At 40.4% G+C, this 13949-nt stretch overlaps 1 protein-coding gene across 5 annotated transcripts in view; it reads left to right on the top strand.

Annotated features, from left to right (window-relative positions):
• LOC132813685 (arf-GAP with SH3 domain, ANK repeat and PH domain-containing protein 1-like) overlaps window positions 1-13949 on the top strand; it is a 341801-nt gene that overhangs the window by 265275 nt on the left and 62577 nt on the right. For 3 of the 5 annotated variants that reach the window (XM_060823238.1, XM_060823228.1, XM_060823239.1), the window contains 2 exons: window positions 3361-3547; window positions 6213-6301. In XM_060823238.1, the coding sequence (XP_060679221.1) occupies window positions 3361-3547; window positions 6213-6301 (276 nt within the window). The remainder of the gene's footprint in view (window positions 1-3360; window positions 3548-6212; window positions 6302-13949) is intronic. The other 2 variants (XM_060823243.1, XM_060823230.1) reach the window with 1 other exon arrangement.

The raw sequence follows: 13949 nt of genomic DNA, 5'->3' as shown, positions 1-13949 counted from the left end.
CAAAGTCAAATCAGACCATATCCAGCTGCTTGGCTGAGTATGAAAAGAAATCCAAAATTGATATCGCAGGAAAGTTGTGAATTGACTAATTGTTAAGAAGCTGCTTTGGTCTTTAAATTAAGTAATATTTCAAATACAAGGTGTAAGGTAAGGCCCCTTGCACATATTTACTATGGTTTGACCTTTTCATTGCTCAGACCATTAGGTTTAGGAGTTGGAACGTCATGTTGCGGTTGTACTGGGGATTGGTGAGTCCTTTTGGAGTATTTTGTATAGTTCTGGTTGCCCTACAATAGGAAGAGTATTGTTAAATTGGAGAGGATGCAGAAAAGATTTGTAAAGATGTTGCCAGGACTGGAAGGTTGAGTTATAAGGAGAGACTGGATGAGCCAGGACGTCTTTTCACTGCAGCTTCGGAGGTTGAGGAGTGACCTTTATAGCGGGTTATAAAATCAAGAGGGACATAAATTAAGTGTATAACCATAGTCCTTTTCCTCGGGCTGGGGAGCTCAAAACTAGGGGGCATACTTTTAAGCTGAGAGGAGAAAGCTCTAAAAAGGACTTGAGGGGCAAGTTTTTCACACACAGTAGTTCATACATGGATGAACAGGAGATTGATTAAGAGTGAAAATATAGTATGAAAATAAACTTGCTAGGAATATAAAAGTGGACAGTACAAGTTTGCATAAATATGTATGTTATTGAAAGCAAATGTAGACTTATTACATTCTGAAAGGGGAGAATCGATAATGGAGAACAAGGAAAAAGTCACATGGATGAAGATACAAATAGAAATTCTAGAAAGCAAAGAGTCCATTGAGAAGGGGAAAGTGAAGGAGATTAGTTTAAGTAAAAACGTATTTCTGAAAAAATTAGTAGGACTAATGGCAGAAAAATCCCCAAGGCCTGATAATCTACATTCTCTGATGCTAAAGGTGGTGACTGTGCAAATACTCAATGGGTAGGTTATCATCTTCCAAAATTCTGTAGAGTGTGGAACAATCTCGGTAAATTGGAAGATGGCAAATGTATATGCCACTATTTTAAAGAAGGAAAGAAAGAGAAAGCAGGAAATTGCAGACCAGTTAGCCCAACATAATTCATGTAGAAAATGCTGGTGTCTGTTATAAAGGATGAAAGGGGACTTAGAAAATATCAGTGGGATTATAAAAGCTGAAAGGGAAACCTTTGACAAACTGACTAGAGTTTATTGAGAAAGTAACTAGTAGAGTAAAAAATGTAGAACCAGTGGATCTGTGTATTTAGACTTTCAGAACATTTCTGATAAATTCCCACATAAGCTAACATGGAAAACTAAATTACAGGAATAGGGTGTTAAAATACAAGCATGGATTGAGCATTGGTTAGAAGACTAGAAACAGAAATTGGAGTAAATAGGTCTTTTTCAGAATGGAAGGTGATGACCGCTGGGGTACAGAAAGAATCACTCCTTGTGTCCCAGCTATTCACAGTATACATCAGAAATTTGGATGAGGGAATCAAATGTAATATTTCCAAGCTTGCTGGCAAAATAAAATTAGAAGGAGAGAAATTGCAGAACTCAGCAGATCTGATAACATCTGTAGAGAGAAAGCAGAGTTAATGTTTCGAGTCTAATGACCCTTCCTCAGAACTAGACTTTGCTGCCTCCTGACCAAATCTAGAGTACTGGTAAAATCCTTCAGAAAGGATTATTCAAAGACTGTGGACATATCCACTCAGCTTGTGGAATCCAGTGTCTACTTGTCTCTCTTCGCTTTCAAACATATGTTATTTTGATCATAGTTTTGTGCATTTTCTTCCTTGTCACTAGTTTTACTTATAAAGCAGTTCTAGTAGTTTCTCTATAGCAATTTAAAAATCAAATATTGGTCTCTCAACTTAGTACTGGGAAACTGGCTTTCATAAAACTATTCGAGTAAAAAATGAGGTCTGCAGATGCTGGAGATCACAGCTGAAAATGTGTTGCTGGTCAAAGCACAGCAGGCCAGGCAGCATCTCAGGAATAGAGAATTCGACGTTTCGAGCATAAGCCCTTCATCAGTGTGTAGGAAATACTTCCCACCTCTACTACACCATGCCATCCATCAATTCTTGGCCAAGAGAAGAAACAAACAAAACAGAAGACGAGCAAGAATAAGAGAAGCAAAATGTAGGAAAAAAAATTTAAATTTGACAGAAATTATATTCAATACGATATACATCAATAGAACTACACAAAATGAGCATGAAAAGATGTGTTTTAACCTCATTTGCTTCCTTGCTTTAGGTACCTCCTCTTCCTGAGTATTCTCTTCTCTCATGATCCTGATTAAACATCCTTTGCCTAGCTTTGGGCGTTGCATTTGAAGAGTTAAACTTACTTTTAGCAGTGCACTTTATAGAAGCAGCTTTATGGTTAATTGACTTGCATTGTACCCAGCATAAAAATTGGTGGCCTTATTAGATACTACTGTGCCACCTCTGCTACCTGGATTTCAATCTAAGCCTAAGTGATGAAAGAATGGTCCCGTCTGCCTGCTCTAAGGGGTAAGAAGAGATCTAAAAATCTCACATCTGGCACATCCTATTAATCACAATTTTGTCATATCTGAATGTCAGGTATACTGATGCTTCAAGTTTAGTTTAAAATGAGAACATGCTTATCTTTGCAAGCTTTGCAATGTTGAGTTGCACTTAAAAGAATTTAAGGTTTAACAAAGTTTTAGCAGTTACTTTGAATGACAAAAGCTCCTTCAAATTTGCCAGCATTGACATTCTTTTGGATGGGAAGAAAGAAAACTTTACAACTGGCATTAAGTTTTAATATTTTATTGGTCACAGTAAATTAAGCTTTCCTCTGCTCTACTTCTGAGGCAGGAGTTTTGTTTTTAAATTGGCTAACTGTTTTAATGAAGTAGCAAAGCAAAAGAATGTCATGGGAAAACCATCAATGTAGGAATGTGTTTTTTCTTTAATGCTAACATTCTCCATCAAAGCAATTGGAAACAGAAAAAGAACACAAAATGTTCACGCAGTAGCATCCTAGCTCATTGACTTGACTATGAATTTTCAAAAATCTAATTTGTTTTACTAACTTGCAATCGAGTAAGACCTCTACTTTAATTCACATTAGTTAATACAAATTGTCGCAACATTGTAAAATATTTACAATATTTAGCGGCAATTTATAAAAAGTGACATATAATTAAAAAGGTTAATAGATTAATTAATAAGCATGACTATATTCAGGTAATGCCACCAAATATATAAATTATATATTATATATATAATTAGATATTCTACTTCTCCTTTGTATCTTTATTTGCCAGATAACTACGATATGTTTTGCAACAGCATAGTTTGTTGTCTTTTTAACAGGACTGCACGTAAAGAATACATACATGCAAAATATGTAGATCATAAATTTGCCAAAAGGTTGTGCACCTCTTCCTTAGCTAAAATGAATCAGTTATTGGATTCTGTGAAGTCCAGGGACTTACTTGCACTAATTCAAGTCTATGCAGAGGGAGTTGAACTAATGGAGTCACTATCAGATCTTGGACAGGTGAGAACTAATAAGTATTTTAACTGCCTAAGATTATACTTTACAGTTCTGTATATGATGTGAAAATATGACATACAAATGATATGATTTTGATGGATAAACTTAACATTTTTAAAGTTTGACGTTTCACCTGGATTGTCATTTCAATCTAAAATCTATCATTACCCCAGAGTGTTTTGTTTGTGAAGGTAAAAGCAAATGGTATATCCCAGTAAGCAAATATGTAGGAAATTGCAAGTCTAGGAAGACTCCGCCGGCCATATGGCTGGTCGTAAAACTAATATGGTTTACAATTGCACATATACAAATAACGATAGATGAGAAACATGACTAAAACCTTTGGCATAGAGATGCAGCGGAAGCAATTAACTGTTAATGGTTCTCAAACCAGACCATGTCAAAGGCTGCATACAGGTTATGAAGGGTGACAAGAGAAGTTTATCTTTGTGACATAATATGTTATTTTTGACTTGGATTATAGTTATTTTGGTATTTGGGCATGGGAGGAAACCTGATAGGAGAGATTTAAACATGGAGTTCTATGAAAGGTGTGAAAGCATTTGAGACTCAAGAGAAAAGGGATGTTGGAGATGGAATTGCTGTTTGCAAGGATGGAGGTTTCATGGATTTTTCTGTTGAGGAATATGGTAATAACAGATGTCAGGGAAAGAGGGACAACAGCTGAAGAGAGAGAACTATTTACAATATCAGTTTGGGGAAGTTGGGTGACCAACAGTTTAGTGTAAGAGGATTGAGGAAGTGTGATGTGGGTCAAATGGTCAAGTTAAGCAGAGGCATTGAGAGGGAAAAGGAGAAATGCAAGTTCTGAAATACGACATACAGAATTAGTTTGGCTTTGTAGCGGAGGGGAATGTTAGTGTGTTAACTGTGTGTAATCGCTCTCTCTCACTAACTGTGTGCCCTGAATGGCAAAGATGGCAAGAAGAAACTGCCAAGAATGGCAGACCTTTTTTTATTAAAAAAATGTCCACGTTGCTAAGGTGATGCTCATCATCTTTATGGTCCTTTTGTTGATCTTGACTGAGAGACATATCTTAGCCATTAAGTCATGTCATTACTAGTTTACTGACCCAATTATGACTGACAAAAATGCTCCAGCAAGCTATGACACAATGTGCCTCATGGCAAACTCACTCCATTTAACACAGTTACATTGATCCACACCACTAATATAAAATTAATAGAGCTAAACTCTGGGGCAAATGAAGACTGATTTTTTTTTTTCTTCATTGATGCAGCTAACTAGGTACTGGTCATAACAAAGGACACCTGCAAAATGGATAAATGATACCAGTCCCATAGGTGTCCATGATATGGTTTTCACTGTATACATATGAATATTTATTATTTTTAGCCATTGTTACTACAGATGCTTAATGATGTTTCTCAGAATTAGCTCTATGAATCCTAAATGTTTATAGTACAGAGGAGGCTGTTATTCCTATTGTATCTGTGCTGGCCTATGAAGGACAGGCACAATTATATAATAATGCTGGGAGGCTGACAGGCATACTATACTTGGGTATATTTCTCTAATAAAGTGGGAGAAAGTTTACCTAGTGCTACTCCCATCCTTTTCCCCAGAATTCAGTAAATTTTCAATTTTAATTAATTTCTCTCTTTTGAAAGCCTCAATTGACTCCACTTCCATGACACACACAGTGTGAAAGCCTCTCAATGACTTGGCCTCCCTTGACTTCCTGAAGAAGGGCTTATGCCCGAAACGTTGATTCTCCTGTTCCTTGGATGCTGCCTGACCTGCTGCACTTTTCCAGCAACACATTTTCAGCTCCCTAGACTTCTGCAGCAACGAGTTCCACAGATTCACCACCCTCTTGCTGACATCTTATTCTTTAATTGTCATACCACAGATAAATTTCACATTGTCAGAACGACATAATAATACTTTTGAAGCAGCATGATCAAATTTACCCATCTCATTGACTTCTAAATCTGAGTTAGCCTTGTTATAAACTTTACTGGTTGAGGCCTCTTTATTGAGTCGTTGATCATTTTTCCAGCAATTTCAGTTTGCCTGTCTGGAGACTTGACAAGTACATTTATCCCTGCAAGTCCCAGACTAATGTAACTTAAGCCTATGTTGTGGTTAAATTGCAGCAAGTATTGTTACCATTTTTGAGAGTTTCAGGAAGTAAGTGAAGTACTTGTTGTTCAGGAACTAATAAAATAGAAAATTGCCTCTCCACTCCTCTTCCCCACCATAATTATGTTTCACTTGTTCATTGCTTGCTTTGCCCTTCTTTGGAGCATTACAACCCTTTTTGGCTTTCACCTGGTCCCTTATATCCTGATCCTTTATGAACTGAATCTGAAGTCCACGTATTATTTCTTGTTTTCTGTGTCCTCTTTGTTTCCAGACATGATCCTTGTAGGTACCTCTGACCTGGTAACATCTCGGTTATTCAGTCCAGCTTTTGAAATAGGTTGATAGTAAAAACATAGGTGAAGTACCCCAGAAATATAGATAAAAATACAGTTTTGCTTTCTCAGTCATTGTCAAGCAGTGTCATCATACTAACATGTGTTATATATATTGGCAGTATCAGAAGTCATAATTTTTGGTTATGTGATAAATTGTCATAATTTTTGTATGTGCAGTTAATTCGGTTGTTTATTTAACAAGCAGGAGCCTGGGGAAACAGTCCTTCACCTAGCTGTTCGAACTGCTGACCGAACCTCTCTCCACCTGGTTGACTTTCTTGTACAGAATAGGTAAGCAATCACCCAATGGCAAATGCAAGTGTTTACTATTAATAGCCAATATCTTCTTTTAACTCATCTTGATCATATTAGTTTTATTTGCAAGCTTTGGCAGTGCATATAGTATACCAACTTTGTGACTTTTATTTATATTTGTTCACGGGATGCGGGCAGCTTGGCCCATACCTATTACCTTTGAGAAGAGAGTGGTGAGCTGCCTTCTTGAATTGCTGTGGTCCTTGTGATATCTGTATAGCCAGAATGCTATTAGGCAAGGAGTTCTAGGATTTTTGACCCAGAAGTGAAATAACAGTAATATTGTGCGAACTCATGGTGGTGTGTCGCTTAGAGGGGAAGTTACAATTGGTGGTATTTAGAAGAATTATGATAAATCAGTTAGGAGCTGCAGAGAGATCATTTGGAAGTCTGGCCAGTCAACAGTCAGGGATGTCTGTTGAAATTGGTCAAGAGCGGAGATTCAAGATGGCGGCGACTCAGCAAGTCTGAGCCTACAGTGCTCCTTCCAAGACTTGGGCAAAGTGGATCTCCCACCCCCACCACACTCACCAAATCATCGAAATTGGTCAAGAGAGTGAGCCAGGGTCAGTCCTGGAGGTTAACTTAATGACAGTCAACAGGGTTGATCAGGCACCTGTGTGGGATCACACAGTCCTCAACCCACAAATCTATTAACGCTGTTACCGATGCAATTTATGCCCGGTTACAGCACTTCATCTCGTCTCCCCATTATAGAGTTAGAGTTAATGCTGCTGTTGGGCAGCATGTTTTAGCAACCTAGCTGGCTTCTCCCAGCTGCAGGATGTCATGGCAAAGTTTGGCTGAGTGAGTGACGGTGATGAGGAAGTTGTTAAGTTACAGGACGATATCAGCAGATTGACCAATGGGCAGGTCAGTGGCAGATGGAATTAACGCTGATCATTGCGAGGTGATTCTCTTTGGATCTTGAGGTGCTTGTCCACAGATTGCAGAAGGTGGCAGGGCAGGTTAATTGGGTAGTTAAGTAAAGGCATTGTATTTATCAGTTGTGCCATACATTACAAGAGCAGAGAGGTCATTTTGGAGCTGTATAGAACTTTGATGAAGCGGACTAATGTATGGGAAGAATGCAGTTGTACTGGAGGAGTGCAAAGAAGATTCACCGTGATGTTGCCTGGAATGAAGCATTTCAGCTAAGAAGAGAGGCTCGATAAGCTCAGGTTGTTTTCTTTGGAGTAGAGATGGTTGAGGGAGAATCTGATAGAGGTTTATAAAATTCTGAGGATCATTGATAGGATAAATAGAAAGCAGCCATTCCCCTTAGTTGGTGGGACAATAATGAAGGGAAAGAATGTGAAATTGAAAAGGAGGAGGTTTAGAGGAGACTTGAGGAAAGACGTTTTCAGAGGATGGTGGGAATGTGGGAGGGTATTTGAGTAACTTGAGTCACAACATTCAAGGCTTTGGCCTACTGTGGAAAAATGGGACTAGTGTAGGTATTAGTATAGCAGGGAGAGGCTGAACAGGCTGGGGCTGTTTTCCCTGGAGCGTCGGAGGCTGAGGGATGACCTAATAGAGGTTTACAAAATCATAAGGGGCATGGATAGGTTAAATAGACAAAGTTTTTTCCATGGGGTCGGGGAGTCCAGAACTAGAGGGCATAGGTTTAGGGTGAGAGGGGAAAGATATAAAAGAGACCTACAGGGCCACCTTTTCACACTGAGGATGGTATGTGTATGGAATGAGCTGCCAGAGCTTGTGGTGGAGGCTGGTACAATTGCAACATTTAAAAGGCATTTGGATGGGTATATGAAAAGGATGGGTTTGGAGGGATATGGGCCGGGTGCTGGCAGGTGGGACTAGATTTGGTTGGGATATCTGGTCGGCATGGACCGAAGGGTCTGTTTCCATGCTGTATATCTCTGACTCTTTGTATGAATTTATGAAACGGTATGTTTGTCACATTGGGAGCACCATGTCGTAATATGGCTGACTTCATGAACAGAAATGCATTCATTCCATCAAGATACAAGTCATCTGTGATTATTGATGCCACATCTTAGAAGTCTGCACCTTTTTTAAAATTTATTTGAGGGACACTTGTGTTGCTGGCTGGGTTAGCATTTATTGCTGTGCCTAGCTGCCCTTGAGAAAATGGTGGTGAGCTGCCTTATTGAATTGCTGCAGTCCATGTACTGTAGGTAAACCCACAAAGCTGTTGGCTGAGGGAATTCCAGAATTTTGACTCAATAACAGTGAAAGAAAAGCAAAATATTTACAAGTGTGGATGGTAAATGGTTTGGAGGGGAGCTTGCAGCTGGTGGTATTCCCATGAACCTGTTGCCCTTGCCCTTCTAAACGGATGTAGTCACGATTGGAAAGTGTTGTCTCAAGATTTTGGGCGAATTCTGCAGTGCATCTTGGAAGATAATACACACTCCTGTTGCTGAGCGTCAATGGTGGAGGGATTAGATGTTTGTGAATGTGGTGCTCATCAAGGGGGCTGCTTTGCCCTGCATAGTGTCATGTTTCTTGGGTGTTGTTGGCATTTCATCTATCCAAGCAAGTGGGGAATATTTCACCACACTTGTGACTTGTTTTTTGTAGATGGTGGACAGGCTTGGGAAGGCAGGAGGTGAGTCACTTGCCACAATGTTTGAGCCTCTGGTCTGCACTTAAGGTACTGTATTTTTATGGGAAGTCCTGTTGGATTTCTGGTCAGTGGTAACCACAAAAATGTTGATAGTGGAGGATTCAATGATAGTAATGTCATTGAATATCAAGTGTGGGTAGAATGTTTCTTATTGAAGATGATCATTACCCAGCATTTATATATTACGAATGTTACTTGCAATTTGTCAGCTGAAGCCTGGATATTGCCCAGGTTTTGCTGCATTTTGACATGGACTGCAGCAGTATCTGAGGAATCGTGAATGGTGCTGAGCGTTGTGCAATCATTGCTGAGCATCCCAATTCTAATTTTATGATGGAGGGAAGATCATTGATGAAACAGTTGAAAATGGTTGGACCTAGAACACTACCCTGAGGAACTCTGCAAGGATGTTCCTGGAGTTGAGTTGACTGACCTTCAAGAACTGCAGCCATCATCCTGTGTGCCAGGAATGACTGCAGCTAATGAAGAGTTTTCCCTCAAATCTCATTAGATCCAGTTTTGCTAGAGCTCCTTGTTGCTACACTCAGTCAGGAGCTGACACTCTGACCTCACCTCTGGAATTCAGCTCTCTTGAACCAAGTATGTAATGAGGTCAGGAGGTGAGAGGCCCTGGTGAAACCCAAACTGGGCATCCTTGAGCAATTTGTTTCTGAACAGCTGCTTCTTGACAACACCACTGATGATCTCTTCCTTCATCCTTCATTTGACTGATGAATCAGAATAGATCACGGAATAGTAATTGGTGATTGGATTTGTCGTACTTTTTGTGTATAGGACATACCTGGGCAATTTTCTACATTCTTAAATAGATGCCATGTTGTAGCCGTAGTGGAACAGCTTGTCTAGATGAATAGCAAGTTCTGGGACACCAGTCTTCAGTCCTGTTGCTGGAATGTTGTCAGGGTCCATCGCCTTTTCAGTATCCAGTGCCTCCAACCGTTTCTTGATATCGATGTGAAGTGAATTGAATTAGCTGAAGACTGTATACTGAGGGACCACTGGAGGAGGCCTTTGATGACTCTCTCATCACTGGTGGCTGAAGATTCTTGTGAATACTTCAGCTTTATCTTTTGCACTGATGTGCTGGGCTCTCCTATCATTGCGAATAGGGCTATTTGTGGAGCCGTCTCCTCCAGTGAGTTGTTTGATCATCCACCACCATCCACTGACTGGATATGGCACAATTGCAGAGCTTAGGTCTGATCCATTAGTTATGGGCTCGCTTAGCTCTGTCTACCACTTGCTGCTTTAAACTGTTTGGAACACAAGTAGTCCTGTTTGTAGCTTTACTAGGTTAGCACATCATTTTTAGATATGCCTGATGCTACACCTGGCATTAGACCAGAAGATACTGGAGCAAAATTAGGCAATTCTGCCCCTCGCATCTGTTCTGCTATTTGGTCATGGCTAATATGTTTCTCAACACCATTCTTCTTTCAATTACTTTTGATCCCCTTACTAATCAAGAACCTATCTTTTTTTGTCTTTAAGATACTCAGTGACTTGACCTCTACAACCTTCTGCAGCAATGAGTTCCACAGATACACCACTCTCTGGCTGAAAAAATTCCTCTTCTTCTCAGTTCTAAAGGGTCATCCGTTCACTCTGAAGCTGTGCCGTTAGGTCCTCATCTCTCCCACTAGTGAAAACATCTTCTCCATGTCCACTCTATGCAGGCCTCTTAGTAACCTGTAAGTTTCAGTCAGATTTTTCCCTCATTCTTCTAAACTCCCTTGAGTACAGACTGTGTCCTCAACAGCTCTTCATATGACACACCCCTCAACCATGGGATCATTCTTGTAAACATCCTCTCGACCCCTTCCAAGGCCAGCATGTCCTGCCTTAGATACAAGGCCAAAATAAAGGTTGGGAGGGTTAAGAGCATCACATTTGTAGGAAAGACGATAACTGACAATCTGTCATGGACTTTCCACATAGATGCGACAGTCAAGAAAGCACAACGCCTCTTCTTCCTCAGGTGGCTTAGGAAATCTAGCATATATGTAAGGACCCTCACCAACTTTTACAGATGCACCATAGATGGACTACTATCTGGATGCATAACGGCATGGTATGGCAACTGTTTTGTAAGAAACTACAGAAGGTTGTATGCACAGTCCAGACCATCATGGAAGCCAGTCTGCCATACATGGACACCATTTGCACTTCTTGTTGCCACAGAAAGGCTGTTAACATCATTAAAAACCTCTCCCACTTTGGTAATGCTCTCCTACAGAGAGCAGAAGATACAGAAGCCTGAACACACACAACGAACAGTTCAAAACAGCTTCTTCCTTGCCATTATTAGACTGATGAATGGACTCTCTAACTTCAAATAATGTTCACCTTGCTAATGTTGATCTTGCTTCACGCATCTCTGCAGTGTAACTTCTACGCCTCACTCTGTCTAAGTACTCTATGAGCCATGTGTACTTGCTTACTCTGATCTGTCTGCACTACTTGCAAAGAAAGCTTTTCACCGCACTTAGGTACATGTGACTGCGATAAATCAAATCAAAACTGCTCTCAATATTCCAAAACATGAGCATTAAACAGTCTCAGTATTACATGCCTGCTCTTATTAGAATTAGAATTAGAATTCCTGCAGTGTGGAAACGGGCCCTTTGGCCCAACAAGTCCACACTGCCCCTCCGAAGAGTATCCTAGTCCGATTCGTTACCCTAATTTCACCTGACTAATGCACCTAACCTACATAACCCTGAACATTATGGGCAATTTAGCTTGGCCAATTCACCTAACATCCACCTGCTTGAACAGTGTGAGGAAACCAGAGTACCCACAGGAAACCCACGCAGACATGGGAAGAATGTGCAACCTCCACACAGACAGTCACCCAAGGCTGGAATCAAACTCTGTTCCCTGGTGTTGTGAGGCAGCAGTGCGAACCACTGAGCCACCTTGCTGCCCTGTTATATTTTAACCCTCTTGAAAAGAATGCTGACATTGCATTTGCCATCCAAACTGCCAGCTGAACCGGCATGCTGAGTAGGGGTTATGCTGGGTATGGGTTTGTTAATTGTATTGGAGTATGATTCCACTTCTGCTCATGATACACACTCTTAAGTTGCTAGATCCATCCAAAGTTTGTCCCATTTAGCATGTGATAGTACCCACAACATGATGCAATGTGTTGTGAGTTTGAAGGAGGGACTTCATCTCCACAAGGACTGTGCAGCCATCATTCTTATTGATACTGTCATGTATCTGTGACAGGCAGCTTGGTGAGGTCAGGTATGCTTTTCCCTTTTTTTGGTTCCTTCACCACCAGCCACAGAACCAGTCTAGCTGCAATGTCTTTTAGGATCCGACCAGTTCAATTAGTAGTGCTGCTCTTGAGCCATTCTTGGTGGTGGGCTTTGAAATCTCCCACCAACAGTACATCTGCGCCTTTGCTACCCTCTGTTTTTCTCCAAGTGTTCTTCAACATGGTGGAGTACAGAGTCGTCAGCTGATAGAGGATGGTGCATGTTAATAATATGGAGATTTCCTTTTCCATGTTTGATGCCATGAGATTTTGAGGAGTCCCAAAGCAACTTCCTCCCAAAAATATACCACTGCGCCACCATTTCTGCCAGGCCAGTCCTGCCGGTGGGATATATCCTAGGATAGTGATGGTCATGTCTGAGACATTGTCTGTTAACTATGATTCTGTGAGTGTATGTCAGACTGTTGGTTAACTAGTCTGTGGACAGTTCTCCTAACTTTGGCACTGAACCCCAGATGTTAGTAAGGAAGGCTTTGTAGGGTCAGTAGGTTGTTTATACATTTTTGTTTCCAATGCCAAGGTTGATGCCCAGTTCTTTGAGACTTATAATGACTGTGTGGCTTGCTAGGCCATACAGCAGTTGAAAGTGAACCACATTGCTGTGGGTCTACATTCTTTTTTGAAAACTTGCAGTGGTTTCATTGTCATTAGTGAACTTTTAATCACAGATATATTTTGAATTCAAATTCCACCACATACTGTGGCATGATTCAAACCTGGTTCTACAGAACATCATCTGAGTTCCTCAGTTAATAGTCTAATGAAGATTCTCATGTTCTTGCTTTGCTTCCAGGACTGGTTGTCTTACAAGGATGGTTGCAATACATTTACGAATGTGCACTAATATTTGTAGTGATGTATCAGCTGAATAGCATTTTTATTTGGTTTTCTTCCTGCTACGTGCACAATGAAGTGTAACATATGGCTGGCATCTGTGTGGCTGCAGCTTTTGACAGCTGCGTACCCAGACTTTAAAAATCCAAGAAGTCCTGGCCATGGTAGGTTCCTCCACCTCTAGCAGGAGGGAGGATGTGTGGGATGTCATTGAAACATGGTGCATAGTTAATGAAGTAATTTCTGGTAAAGTTCACCCCCAGTTTCTTCAACCATTCCTAAATTCTGAAGTTATATTTTCCTATATTCTGAGGTTCCTGTACACTTTTTCTCATTCCAACTGTGCTGCCCTCCATCTTACACTCTTATAAGGTCAAAAAAAAAACACAGATCCTGAAGAATGGTTACACCCGAAATGTCAGCTTGGGGAGCACCTGATGCTGCCTCGCTTGCTGTGGTCTTCCAGCCTTCTGCCTACCTACTCCATTTTACACTTAATTAAAAATTGTCAGTGGATTTCACATGACTTTGCTATATCTGGTCCCTATTATGTTTCACACAAATATTCAAGTAGAGTGTACTAAGATCTAATAGATATGTACTGTTGATATGTAGTGGTGGTGAGTAAACTGTTCTTAATCATACTCAGTTGAGGAGGTTTCCTGTCAAAATTACTAAGTTTAAGAATATGTCTGTCCAGAGTAGTGAGGTTATACTTCACTATTAAACATTTCAATGTGGAACAGTTCTGGGTGTAGGGCCCTTGAGCATTCCATCAGAGATGATGTATAGTGAAAGATTGTAAGAGAGAAAGGAAACTGTATCCCCATGGCATTTATTCACTCTGAAAAGTGAACAATAGAATTATG

The sequence above is a fragment of the Hemiscyllium ocellatum genome, chromosome 4 (genome assembly GCF_020745735.1).
Source record: "Hemiscyllium ocellatum isolate sHemOce1 chromosome 4, sHemOce1.pat.X.cur, whole genome shotgun sequence".
In the NCBI taxonomy this organism is placed as follows: domain Eukaryota; kingdom Metazoa; phylum Chordata; class Chondrichthyes; order Orectolobiformes; family Hemiscylliidae; genus Hemiscyllium; species Hemiscyllium ocellatum.
Note: the sequence above shows the minus strand (reverse complement) of the source record. Positions and strands in the feature narration are given on the sequence as shown.